Below are 14,066 nucleotides of genomic sequence, written 5' to 3' on the forward strand. Positions count from 1 at the left end.
ATAAGTGAAGTCTTAATATCTGAAACTCTCAAATAATTATATTTTAACTTATTCTAGCAATTTATTTACCTAGTCTCCTGAAATATACTGAACATATTTTATTTTCAGATTTACTAAAATATTATTGAAAATTCCTTATATTTAAGGAATGTCATGTGATTCTTTATAGTCACTGGACAAAATTCTGGCTTGCCAGTGTGGACAGCAGTTTTGGATTAGAGAAGAGACCTTTGTATCAGTGGCATGACCTCCTGTAAGCTTGCTTGTGGAGTGGAAACTTAAGGCTTCTTTGCAAAGTGTTGGATGGCGTTTTGCTTGGAAAAACACATGAAGGAGTGTTTTCTTGAAGTGGGCACGAGTGAAAGGGTGTTTTGCTAAAGCAAACACGTGAAGGAACATTGTACTGAAGCAGACACAGGTGAAAGATGATTAGCTAAAGCAAGCAAGTGAAAGGACTCGTGATAAAGGATTCTTCGCTAACAGCATGCATATATTGGTCAGCCTTATTTTGCATAGTTGAGCTGCATTTGTTGGGATTCCAGAGAGAGAAACGCACCAAAAAAACTCTTCGTGGTGTGCTGGCAGCTTTTTGTCACTTCTGCAGACTCAAGCTGATTGGCAGAGTGATGTTAGCTGAGGCAGACGCACATGCTGAGGCAAGACTTGCGGAGGACCAGTGGTGTTCACAGGGATATAAATAGGACTCAACAGACAGTGAAGAGCTAAGCTTGGCTTGCTTGCACAGTTAAATGCTTCTTGGTCTTGAATCTTTGCTGAAAGAGGCTCAGCTGAGAACTTTGCCTGGCATTCCTGTTGGCCCTGGTCCCTCCCGGGGACTTGTACCAACTTGGTGGAGGCCTGGCTGTCTCTGCTAGGATGAACCACTGCTGCTGCTAACCCATCACTACAGAACTGGACTTCAGGTGTATCCCTGAAGTGTTTACCAGTGGACTGAGCTGCCACTGCTGACCTGTCAGCTGACCTGCTGATTTCCTGACAACACAGATGGGATCTGCTCCAAAGAACCATTTCTAAACAGGCCCACTTCCCCCGTATCCTTTCTTTTCCACTGCCTCTGGTGGGTGATGGGCTGGAAAGGAGGTTAACGTGTTTAAGGACCATCATTAGAATTTTGAAAAATTAAAGTTACAAGCTTGTCTCGATTTGGTTCTCTCATCTTTTCTACCTGGTGTTTTGGTGTTTGTCTTTTCTTTTCAGAACCTGACTTTCCTCTCCAGATTATCTGGCTGTGTTATAGAGGATCCTCAGGGTCGGGTTACTATTCCCATCCTGTCTATCTGGCCATGAGACTGAATTCTTTTTCTTACAGCTGTACAGGAGTAGAGATGGGCTTCATCAGAACCTTCGCATTTCTACAGACAGTATTCATTGTTGGATGACTGGTCCTTTCCTCCCTTCCCTGATCTGGAAAAGAAGAAATAATGTTAAACTGTAGGGCTACTATGGACACCCTGTGGGAGCCCCATTCCTACTGTGCACCAAGGCATTCATACCATGGAGAGGCTAAAACATGGCTGCCATCAGTGAGTGAGTGCCTGGTGGATATTGGCCTCTGTTAATCACACAGCTCTCATTAGAACTTATTAGTTCATTTAAAATTTCTTTTATTTATAAGAGTTTGTGTATTTTTACCTTTCTTAAGAGACCTGAGATGAGAATATGTGGTGTTTAGCTTGCTGTGATTCAAAGACAGAAACAAGCCATAGACAACTGAATTAATGAAGATGAGCTCCCTAAAATGTTCTGAATGGGAGCTTCCCCTTCCCCAATATTGGCTCATTCTATCCATGCACATCCTTGCATAGAAGTCCCAAATATATTTATTTTGATCTGCATCCTCTCTTCTGTGACCATGCAATGTTTTCACTGGACACATTTTCCTAACAGTTTTGTGGCCCTGAAGTTTAAAGAGATTTTTTCCTTCCTTTTTATGTCTAGAAGCAAGTTGATTATACTGTCTGACTCAGAAAATGGGATGACCATGAACTTGGCTGAAGATTCAGGAACATAGCTAGGGGCCAACAATTATTACCAGATTTCAAATATCAGCAAACACTTCAGGGGTGCAGCAGAGGAAAATAAAACACACAAGGACTAATGGTTTCTGCTGCGGGAGTCTGTAGGGCAGGTTGGAAGGAATTATGTGTAGAACACATGATACCCTTTTTGTTATTTGTCCAACTGGGTTAATTGAAACCCATTACTACTCTATCTTAAAGAGCGGAAAATAGCCATTAGCTACTTCCCACAACACGTAGGAAATGGAAAAGCTTGTGGTTCAGCTAGAGCCTATCTTCAGAAATCACAGGGCCATGGCATGGGATGGCAGCAAGTATTATAAAGCATCAGATGAAAAGATGATTGATCCTGGTTCCCCATTCTGGTCCCAGACTCTGGTTTCAGCCTCTGAGACTGAAAGTAAAGGGTGCTGATTAGGGAATATTTCTGCATCCCTCCCAGTGTGGGGGAGGGAGGAGTAAAGAGCTGGGTAGAGATGTCGAACTGAGATCCAGGTCTGATGGTGGCCTTGATAAATAGCTAGGATCTCAGAGTTGCTTTGTGAGGCTGACGTGGTCAATGTCTTTGTATTTATTAGCCTCTGGAATTTGTGCTGCCTTCTAACATGGTCAGTCCTCTAGTAAGAAGGATCTGCAGCTAGGGCAGTCCTGACCAGTCTGGTAGGTGATGGCTGCCCCTGTATACAGCCACCAGTACCCACGGTTCCGGGCCTCCTATTTCTCCTTTTTAAATTAAATTAAATTTTATGCAAATGAGTTTTACCTGTATGTGAGAAAGTGCACCATATGCATGCAGTACCTGAAGAGGTCAGAAGAGGGCGATGGATTCCCCTGAAACTAAATAGATCCTGAGCTACTTACCTTAAGGGTGCTAGGAATTGAACTGTCTCTCCAGGCCTCCAGATCTTTTCTTGGAGAACCTGGTGACAAATTCCCAGTGTCACTATTCCCACTCCACACTAAGTTTTATTATACTACTTTGATACAAACACATTAGAGTGTGGCTGAACAGAGTTCCACTTTCTCTTCCGGTTTCCTTCACAGGATAATGTCTGAAGTATCTCTTATTCTTCCAATTACTACATCACCAAAGAACATCACCACTCTCCTTTACTAACGCTGCAGATCCAGAGCTAAGATCCAGAGATCGGTAGTGTTTTTCCCAAGTAGAGTTCATGAAGAGTTACGACCTTGACCTCTTCACCAAGCCCCAGAAGGAGACACAGGCATCTTTTTGCAACACCAGTGAGGTACTCACAGTATCTATGACTCGATGGGCTCATGTGAACTTGTGCTTTTTCTTCCCCATCCAGGACCAAATCCCGCGTCTCCGAGGATCTAGCACTTTCCAGGACTGAAGACCTTTCTCAATGCTTTTTTCTATTGCTCATTGAAACTGTGGATTGCTTTGGAAGGCTCCATTTAATTCAATTCTCCCTGCCCCCTCTTCCTACTGCCTCAATCTAAGCTCCCATTCAAAGAAAGATATCTTTTTTATGTGCATTAATTTTTAAATTTTATTTTGATTTTTTAAATTTTTACTAGCATATTAAATTCAAATTTGTACATGAAATTTACATATTAATTGGACATAAGATAAAGTAGTTATACTATTATTTATTTATTATTTTTAGTTAATGGTAACAAAGAGCATAGTTCAGTTTATGATGAAAATCAAGCTCTCTCTTCTGCCCATGGCTGATACCCATAGTCACTTCTTTGGGTATTCTTGACATATCCTTTGTTGCTTTCTTTCTGGCAACTTCTCTGACTTTATATGTCTTATGTATCTTGTGTAAGTGGAATCATGCCATATTTGTCTGTCTGGCTTAGAGCAGCAAGCCCAGTGTTTTATAAGTCTCATTCTTGCATCATCATCATTATCATCGTCATGCTGGTCCCCAAGGTCATCAGTGACTTGACTTGCTCCTCTCCCACCTCATCTGGCTTATTCTCCTCCCACTGTGTGTCAGCCAGGTCAGCTTCTTCACTGCCCCCCCCCAAAATGCATGTCATTTTACTTACTTGCTTTGCACCCCAACCTGGGGTCAAATATAATTCACTGTACTTTGTTGCCCAGAAATCTCACAAAGTAGAGTTAAATGTCAAGATAAATATTCTCCCATGGAGACATCTCTGGTTCTAGTCCTTTGATGTGTTCCCAAGGTGTTTTGCTCTTTACTTTCAATGCCTGCTGTCTTTATTTGCCTGGCCTATATTTTCTCTATAATGGCAATATCTATCTCTCTTACTGTTGTTATGTAAGCCTGGCAAAGAACAGCCCTGAAAGTGGATACTGCAGTGGGTGTGGGGCTGAATGTTCAGCTAGAAGTCCAGGCTCAAGGACTAGTGTGGAGGCACAAGAAACAGGGCTTTGTTTCTTTGTAAAGGACAGCATCTCTGAACGAGGTTGAGAGTAGCAGGAGAGGGATGGTATGGAAATGGGAGGTGCTCTCTGGACAATAATTAAGGAGGTTTTTAAGTCACCAGTTATCTTTCTGTGCCTATACTTTTAATCTTAGATAAACAGGTACTTCTGCAACAAGTTCGCAGTTTCCTAGATTATTTTTATTTTTTCAGAAAGAAATCACCAGTAATAGGGATCTAATTTTGGAATAGGTCATTCCCTTGAACTCTCTTTCATACTGTTTGTTTGGGTTGAAAACTGCAACTTTAACTGCAAATGTGACCCAGGTGGGTGGTGGATGCTGTCCCTCAGGAGGCTGTCAGTCCTCTACAGAAGTGTGTAAAGAGAGGCTTCAAACAGAGTGGGGAAGATGTCAGAAAAGCTCTGACCCATGATAGGAGAACAGGAGGGCTATAGCAGGGGCCTCCAGAGAACCTCCCATTCCAAACATCTATAATTCTGAAATTTATATGCAGACCTCATTAAGAGATGGGGCAGTACTTGACATTCTATTCAAGAGGTAAGGTATAGCGTATTCCCTTTTCCCTTTCAGCAAAAGCTGTAGATTTCATATAAGATCATAGTGAAAAGTCCAACATTTCTACTCTGTGAATCTGGGCTAAAGCTGAGATTTGATTTTGAAATATGAACATAAACTGTAACTACCTCAATTTAAGTCACTAGGATTTATATTTATATATAACCTTCAAAGTTCTCCCAACTTTTTACCCCAGAGAAAGGAGAAAATTGCAGTCATCTCACTGCTGGAAGTCCAGAGTGGCTTTCCTTCTAGGTTAATGGAAAACCTACCCTGCTTTTTTCCTAGCCTTCCAGCAGCTTGCACCTCTTCTGACTGATGTGAACTCTCACACCTGGCGACATCACTGTAAGTCTCCCATGTTAAACAGAGGGCTTTCTGTGGTTCAAGCTCAATTGCAAATCATCTTAAAGACATTTTTTTCCTGATGCTTTTAAGCACACTATTTGTTTTGAAACTGTCCTTTCACAGTACAAAGCTCCTACTTAATGTTCGTATTGTTTGTGGCAAAGCCAGTTCCATTCTGAAAATGACTCTCCACTGTGACATTGTTTGTGCTGCTACTGCCTTGGCTGTCATGGGACTTGTTTTTCCTGCTTACCTCCTTATTGTCCCATGGACTCGGCCTTCTTTATGTTTGGAATCAAGTTAAAAATATATGATGTCATGTTTGAAAAGACTTAACCTTTATACTCACTCTTGATTAAGGGATAAAGAGATGGACGTTAATGAGGCATGGAGTATCACAAAGCAAGTAGCAAAATCAAACTATGATGCCCGCTCTGACCCTTGGCCTTTTATTTCTCCTGCAGTGAGATGAGGTTAGCTGAAGTAAGGCCTCGAAAATGATTGTAAGAACCACCAACAGGCACAATGGACAAGCAGTTTTCTTTCAAGTGGGCTGCTAGAATTTTTTTTACTATCTTTATAAACACACACACACACACACACACACACACACACACACATGCACATACCACCACCACCACTACACACAGACACACAGACACACACACACATACACCACCACCACCACCACCACCACATACATACATACATACATACACACACACACCCACACACACACACATACACACACACCACCACCACCACCACCACCACTATCACCATCACCACCACCACTACTACCACCACCACCACCACTACACACAGACACACACACATGCACATACCACCACCACCACTACACACACACACACACACACACACACACACATACACCACCACCACTACCACCACCACCACTACACACACACACACACACACACACACACACACATACACCACCACCACCACCACCACACACACACACACACACACACACACACACACATGCACATACACCACCACCACCACCACTACATACAGACACACACACACACACATACACCACCACCACCACCACCACCACCACTACACACACACACACACACACACACACACACATGCACATACCACCACCACCACCACCACTACACACAGACACACAGACACACACACACATACACCACCACCACCACCACTACATACAGACACACACACACACACATACACCACCACCACCACCACCACCACCACTACACACACACACACACACACACACACACACATGCACATACCACCACCACCACCACCACTACACACAGACACACAGACACACACACACATACACCACCACCACCACCACCACACACACACACACACACACACACACACACACACATGCACATACACCACCACCACCACCACTACATACAGACACACACACACACACATACACCACCACCACCACCACCACCACCACTACACACACACACACACACACACACACACACACACATGCACATACCACCACCACCACCACCACTACACACAGACACACAGACACACACACACATACACCACCACCACCACCAGCACCACTACACACACACACACACACACACACACACACACACACACACACACGTTCACAGTGTAGATACTGAAGCCTAGGACAATGCTGAAGCACCATATAATACAGGCTGGGTGACTTCTTGTCTACTCACAGGTAAGCAGGCAGAGTCTGAGACTGAGAACAGGACCTTGCTAGAAGCAGAAAGCATGGTGGGGTGACAAGGTTGTAAAGGGGACACAGAAGCACTAGTGTGGGAGGCTGATGTGCCACTTTAGGCACTATCTGCCAATTTGTGTGCCCATGGTAGACCCACCCAAGACCTTGGGTGTGGGTCCAAATGTCCTGTCCTCCAGCCCCACATACGTCAACGCTGGCTTCCTTACCACTTTCAAATGTTTTATTTATAGCCGATGTGCCTCCAAATACATTGGCATTCCTAATGTGAGAGCTTCTTTGCTTTTCATGTTTACCTTGTGCTGTCTGAATCTCACATGGCAGTGGCCATCCTCTCTGAAAAGGTGGCAATCCTTGCCTACCTTCCTCTAGAAGTTTGTAGGAATTTAGTGAAGCTTCATGCCCAGCAGGAGTTTATAGCCCCAAAGACAGTTGCTCCTAATTATTGCTCTGAGTTATGATTAGAAGTCGGAAAAATTAACAGAGGCAAGATATAGTATGAATTGAATTTATGAATTTTAAATATATGCCATAATTTAATATTCACTCATTCACTGGATATTTTTTTATCATTTACTAAGTTTCCTGATATATGTAATCCCTGTATGAACCCACAGCCCAACTTTAAAGAGCATCGATTTATAACAAAGAGCAGAAAAGACATTGTGGTATGAGCATGAGATTCTTGTGGTTGAAAGGCAGCATGTGAGAACTCAGAGGGACACAAACCCCTGGGTGAGAGGCATCAGTAAGTCACTGGAAGGGATGGTTCCTGAGATGAGCAGGAGCTAGGAGGTGCAGGGGAGGAAGTCAAAGGTTGTGTTCCAAATGGAGGGAGCCACATGACAGAGGAAGGATGGTTTGGTGGGAGAAACTCTAATGTCCTTTAGTTGGCAAAAGTGAGACAAACACATTTACCAATAGATACACACACACACACACACACACACACACACACACACACACACACACTGGCAATTTGTGTGGCCACGATAGACCCACCCAAGACCTTGGGTGGTTTCGGCATTCCTGTCTTCCAGCTCCACCTGTAAGTGACAGCCAGGGCTTACTTACTGAGACAAGGATACTTGACACTGGCCTCCAGGAACTAAGCCAGGACAGTTGGAGGGGCCACAGCAAGACTGAGGCCGTGATAGTTTTATTGAGAGCAATTAGACTTTTTACACCTTTATCCTGAAAAAGGATCCATAGAGTTGTTGCCAGGATACAATGATGTTTTCAAACTTTACAGAATGCACAAAATGAATGTCTAAAACCAATTGTCCTGTCAAGCTTCCATGTTTCCTCAGTTTCCAAGGGAACATACAGAAAAAACATCAGGCAGTCTGAAAGCTTCACTGCCTGAGGGAGTGCCTTGGCCTCTCAGGAAATGGAAGGTACATTGTGCACCAGGAGCCATGGACTCTACCCTGAAAAACCCATGGCTTCTCAAAGTAGCCAGGCTAACTCCACGATTCTCTGCACCCACCTGTGTCAAAACCAACCTGCTCATCACCTTTGCACGGACAGTGGTAATTGCTGACACCCTGTGGGATTTTGACTATGTCCCAACCCCACTGAAAGCATCTTCCTCTTTTTTTTAAATCTAAGTTTCTTTTCAGAGCAGACATTCACCTGTAAGCTTTTTGCCACAGCAGTTTATTGTTTGCCTCTGACCCCATCTTTCCTCACTAGCCCATGAACAAGTAGTTTTTTGAATTTCCCTCGTTCATTCAGATGTGAAGAGCTGGGAGCAGAACTCCGGCCATGGGGCTCTTGCACACCTTGCACTCCATTATAAGAGCTGAATTAAAAATGTTCTGACTCCTACAGTGCAGTCCAAGAGTACGGCCTCTCAGATGGACCCACTTAGTGTACTCTCTGATTCAAAGCAAGGGTCAGTGAGGTCAGACAGTCACTGAAAGAAAAATTTGGAGGCAGCTACGAGAGGAGAGGTTCAGACGCGCAGCTGTGTCTGCAGGTTAATGAAATGGAATTTTATTTGTCTTCAGTTAGAATGAGCAGTCATTGACACGGTGATCAAAAATGCATTGCAGAGGACCAGAGGAGAGGGAGAAGGGCCATTCTTGGCTGCATCTGTACCATTCAGCCTATATGCCTGAGACTCAGCTGCTCATGATACTTCACAGAGTCTCTTCTCCAGAAGCCAACTCCATAACTCTCTTCCTCACCATCCAGAGAGCAAAAGGCACAGGGCCTGGAAGTGCATATGAATCCAACAAGCATCTATTGGCTTCTTTTGTTGATAGGTACAAAGCCAGTTTGGACATCACCATTGATCCCTGCTCCTAGGCATGCACCATCTACAAGGGAATGTATACTGCAGGGCAGTATGATAGGGCCACAAGGAGGCAGCATATGCATTGTAGGGTCTGAGTGGGACCTTGATCCAGTGTGCAGCATTTGGAAATCTTCCTGAGAAGTTGCTCAAAGACATGGTCTTCAATATATTTCAGGGAAGAAGTTTTGGCAAATAAAGGCAGAGGGGTGAATGTCATGGTGTGCCCACCCCCAGGCTGTCCTCTCTGCTCCCTAGGGCTCTTTGATTCCTGTTATTTTCAATACATCACTCAAGCTAGGCTCCAAGTTCCTAGGATGTGGAAAGGTTGTTGGGGACATAAGTGGAATTAGAATTGTGCCAAGGAGGATCCTGGTCTTGGAGCACTTGTCTCCACACCTGTCATGTTATCTGTGCTCTTTGCTCTTATGGGATTGACAGGCACAATGGAAACCAACGGCATGATAAGACCCTTCTCACTGGACTCATCTTACTGAGAGCCAAGGAGGGAAAGGGAAACAGGAAGCAGAAAGGGAACGAGTATACAAGAATAATTTTTATAGAATTCTCTACCCATTTTCTTACTATGTATTTAACTGGAAGATACACATACAATGAATATCTTCATTGGATGGAGGGGATAGTGTTTTTGAGGTAGGATTACAGGGTAGTAAAATAGAAAGAGAGCTGGAGTTGGAGACCTAGTGTAAGTCCTGCTTTATGACTTTGGGTGATCCTAGTGACCACTCTAGCCCTTCATATCTCCACCTTACAAGCATATGAGAACAGATGCTCCTCAAGGCTCTTTTGCTCTCAGTCTCTGTGGTCTGCAGTTAGCACAGCAAGTTGGAAAGAGAGCCTGCCTTTGGTCTTGGGGACGGACCAGGGTTCAGTGGTTTTACTCATTTCAACTAAACCCTAGTCTCTGGAGTCATGCAAAATAGCCCCAGAGAAAGATGTTGATGGCCAGCAGGATGATGGCATTGATGTTGCAGACACATCTCCAGAGTGGCTCTTCCTCGATGCTGGTCAGCTTCTGCTCCAGCTCAGCCTTCTCAGCTGGGCTCAGTGCTTGCTGTGGTGTTCCAGAGAGTCCGCAGAACCAGTTCCACAGCCATTTCCCCCAGGACCTGTGTAGGACTGGACGACAGGCCATAAGAGAAAAGGAGGAGAAGGGACAGGGGAAGAAGAAAGGAAGGAAAAAGGGAATGTTGGACAAGGGATGAGAGGGTGAGGAATGGGTAAGTCATGGAAGGAAGGAGTGGGGTGCACATGGGGAGGACACTTTGTAAGGCATAGGATGGGTGATAAGTTGAGTCTCTAGGATGAACTGTGACCTTGGCAATAGCATCCAAATGGTCACAGCTTAGAAACATTTTATTATGGGGATAGTATGTTGAAGCTAGCATCATGCTTTGTCATTCAGAACACCAGTGCAGCGTGGGGACAAACAAAGCCTATTTTACCCAGAAAGGGGGAATATCTAAACCAGATAGAATCATTTCCCTGCATATAGGGCCTGGCATTGAGCTGGAGGTCAGGAACTTAGCAGTAAGGCCAGCTCTGCCTTCTGCCTTGCCTAAGGCCATGTATCAATAAATCAATCTTTAATGGCAGGCACTTTCTTCCTCATATGCCTTATGACATGTCCTGCAGTATTCTAAGGGAGAATGGCGGTTAAAACACTATAAATGCTATGGCTGCTGGGACTGGGCGAGGGTGTGTGAGTGACATCCAAATGCTCAGGTGCCTTAGGAATTCCGGCCAGGCCAGCAGTATGGGGAATTGTTGAGGTTGTGACTACATAAGCTAAGCTTAAAGGGGCTGCTTCCCTCCTCTTTTGAGGTTCCTTTGTTTCAGCAAGATCCACTCCATAAGCAGGTGCCTTCTCTGTCCCTCTCATTCCTCCACAGTGGTGTTTTGTAACCACCAATGCTTGAGGCATTGGGGCTGTATTTCTCACTTTCCTCTCTTAGGTGCAGCTGTTCACAGGGAGCAGGCATTTCTTTGTATCAACAGGAACTATTTGTCCTGAACACAGGGACCAGCAAGGAGCCAGTCTGACTTGTAACTGTGTGCCTATCTAGCTCTGGGGTCCAGCCATGGACTCTTCCCCCCTCCTCTGGAAACACTCTTTCCTCTCTTCCCTCATAGCTGCTTCACCTACATGACTGCTTGAAGGATGTTCTTTCCAGCCCATAAACTTTGAGGAGCCAAAGCCAGTCTTTGCAGTGATGGGGGAAGCAGTTTTAAGACAAACTCAAAATGTATTAACACTTGCAAAAGAAAAATGAAGCTACATTTTTTTTTTGCCAAGCAAAGTACACTGAACCTAGGTGAGGTGACTGCTAAGACCAGAGAGAGTGGCTTTGGCCTTTGATGCCTCTGAAATGACCATCTCTATATCTACTAAGTATCTCTCCTTTTCAGACTGCTTCACTGACCTTTGACCACCACTGCCTGGGCAAGAAGTTTTGAGCCTTAGATGTTGGTAGCTCTGGAGCTCCTGGTATCTTTAGCTACTAGATAGTGGTCATTTGTATAGCATGAAGACCTTGAATTAAGGTGAAGGGCCTCAAAAAGTGGGATCCATTCAAGCCTGAGGGGCAGTGCAGGGTTTCAGACCCAGTGAATGCAGAAGAACTGGGAGGCAGAACATCGACAAATGTGGGGGTCCAGCAGTGATGCTTTGCGAGGTGTCTGGCTTAACTTCCTGTAGACACAAAAAGGTGGGCACCACAGAGGCAGATACAACACCCAGGCTTTCTGAAGGTTGAGGGAGTTTTGCCCAATTCTATGTCAAACAGCTGGCAAGAGGATCCCAGCTCCATCCAGGCACTGAGACTATCTAACTAACAATGGAAATAAACACAGCACTTACATTTTTATTAAATTTCTGCTTCATAAGGGAAAGATAATTGACTTTGGACTTTAACTCGCAACTGATGTGACTTTTGGAATTTTAAATTTTTCCTTGGGAATACTATAACTGAAAAATCTCAATAATGATGTCATTCTATCATCTATGTCATTCTATCATGTGATGCCTTAATATTATTATTTAATCTCACTACAGGAAGGCTATGACCTCATTATATTGTCAACTGGCACACTGTGGCTTTGATTTAATTAATGTACTATCCTAACACAATTAACAACCTGTGGGAAGGCATAAGCAGCTCTAAGAACCTGGCAGCAAAGTAGCCACTTTTCTGCAATATCCCTATGACAACACAAGTGTGTGGACATGCTCTACACTCTTTCCACGAGGTCCCACGAGGTCCCAGGAAGGAAATCTATGCTACCTTCCACATGGAGTACACTCAAGAGTTGTAATGCTGTTCAGTTTCCTGCCCATAGGTTTCTTCTGCTGAGCTGTTGGTTAGTTCCTCTGGAGAATGGGTGAGCATCTTTGTTTAATGATGGGTTCAGTATTAGAAAGTACACCTCCCTGTGGATAGAATCTAAAACTAGCCACCTCATGAGTTATCAAGTCAATCTTTAGACTCTCACCTGTCTTAACTGGTTTAATAGGAACATGGGAAAGTGAAAGGGTGATTTTGATTGGATTCTCTCAGCGTCCTACATCCCCAGTAACCACAAAATTGGTCCTTGGGGGATCCTCAACATTATGTTTGTCCTCAAGCTCCTCTATGTCCCATTATATTGCCCAAAATGCACTTAACCTACCTTCTGGTTGTTCAGGCTCTGAGGTGGTGTTTGCTTCTTCCTCATCTCCTGCAGTGCCCTCCATCACTGGCCTCCCTGCCAGTGCTGGAGAGTTGTCACTCTCTGTGTTGTTCACACTCACAGAGACTTTCTTCTGTAGTTCAGATATGGGACAGCTCCTTGTCCACCAGGTCAGGCGAGCAAGCTAGAACAAGAAGAAACAAAGTTTGGAGTCAGAGGACAGTCCTGCTGTGGAGAAGGAATTCTCATCCATGGGAGTGACAGAACCATAGAAGACAGACAGAAGAAGAAGGTGAGGTGGGAAAGCCATTGCTTTCTCTTATCTTCAAATATGAGCCTTTCTGGAGTAGCCACTTTCTTTCTGTCAGGCCTACGCTGGGTGCTGAAATTTAGATCTGAGTCAGGAATTCCCTGGCAGCTGGGAGAAACAAGCCTAGACAGTTAAGTAGATGCCTGATCACCAATCAAAAGCATGGAAGGTCCCAGGGGAGGAGCTGATTACTGGCAAGAACAAACTTGAAAACCAGCAAGAGCTATTGCAGCCTTTAGTCAAAGAGAAAGATCTGTAGGCTAGAGTTTTCAAGGCTCTCTCAAAGTGAATTGAAATGCTCCAGCCTGGAAATGGTTGAAAAGGGAAACAAGAAATAGTGAAAGAAATGTTAGGTGCTGGAGAAAACAGGTAGGAGGGAAAGATCTCTGCATTTATCTAGGCATTGATTCCCTTTGCATTGCCTGGAGCCAGACCTAGGCCTTACCCAGGCAAACATTTACTTAGGCAAATACTCAACCACCCATTGACCTCCCCATTCCAGGAGGTGGCAGCCTTCAGAGATGTTAGGAGAGTAAAACTCACAGGATATGGTGACTTACAGAATGATCAAGTGAAGAGGAGAGACTACCATGGGTCTTGTTTCCTGGCTCAGATGATGACACGGGGAATTAAAGCCCCTCCAAGGGGGAAGAGATGCAAGAGTGGGTTTGGGGCTTTGTGAGAGAAGAAG

At 44.4% G+C, this 14,066-nt stretch overlaps 1 protein-coding gene across 3 annotated transcripts in view; it reads right to left on the bottom strand.

Annotated features, from left to right (window-relative positions):
• Positions 1–9,046: 9,046 nt before the first annotated feature.
• Slc5a9 (solute carrier family 5 member 9) overlaps positions 9,047–14,066 on the bottom strand; it is a 28,360-nt gene continuing 23,340 nt past the window's right edge. For 2 of the 3 annotated variants that reach the window (XM_087550204.1, XM_087550205.1), the window contains 2 exons: positions 13,066–13,249; positions 9,053–10,515 (listed from right to left, as the gene is read on the bottom strand). In XM_087550204.1, coding sequence (XP_087406330.1) covers positions 10,307–10,515; positions 13,066–13,249 — 393 coding nt within the window. In that variant the 3' untranslated portion in view covers positions 9,053–10,306. 3 annotated transcript variants of the gene reach the window in all.

The sequence above is a fragment of the Rattus norvegicus genome, chromosome 5, assembly GCF_021556685.1.
Source record: "Rattus norvegicus strain SHRSP/BbbUtx chromosome 5, alternate assembly SHRSP_T2T, whole genome shotgun sequence".
Taxonomy (NCBI): domain Eukaryota; kingdom Metazoa; phylum Chordata; class Mammalia; order Rodentia; family Muridae; genus Rattus; species Rattus norvegicus.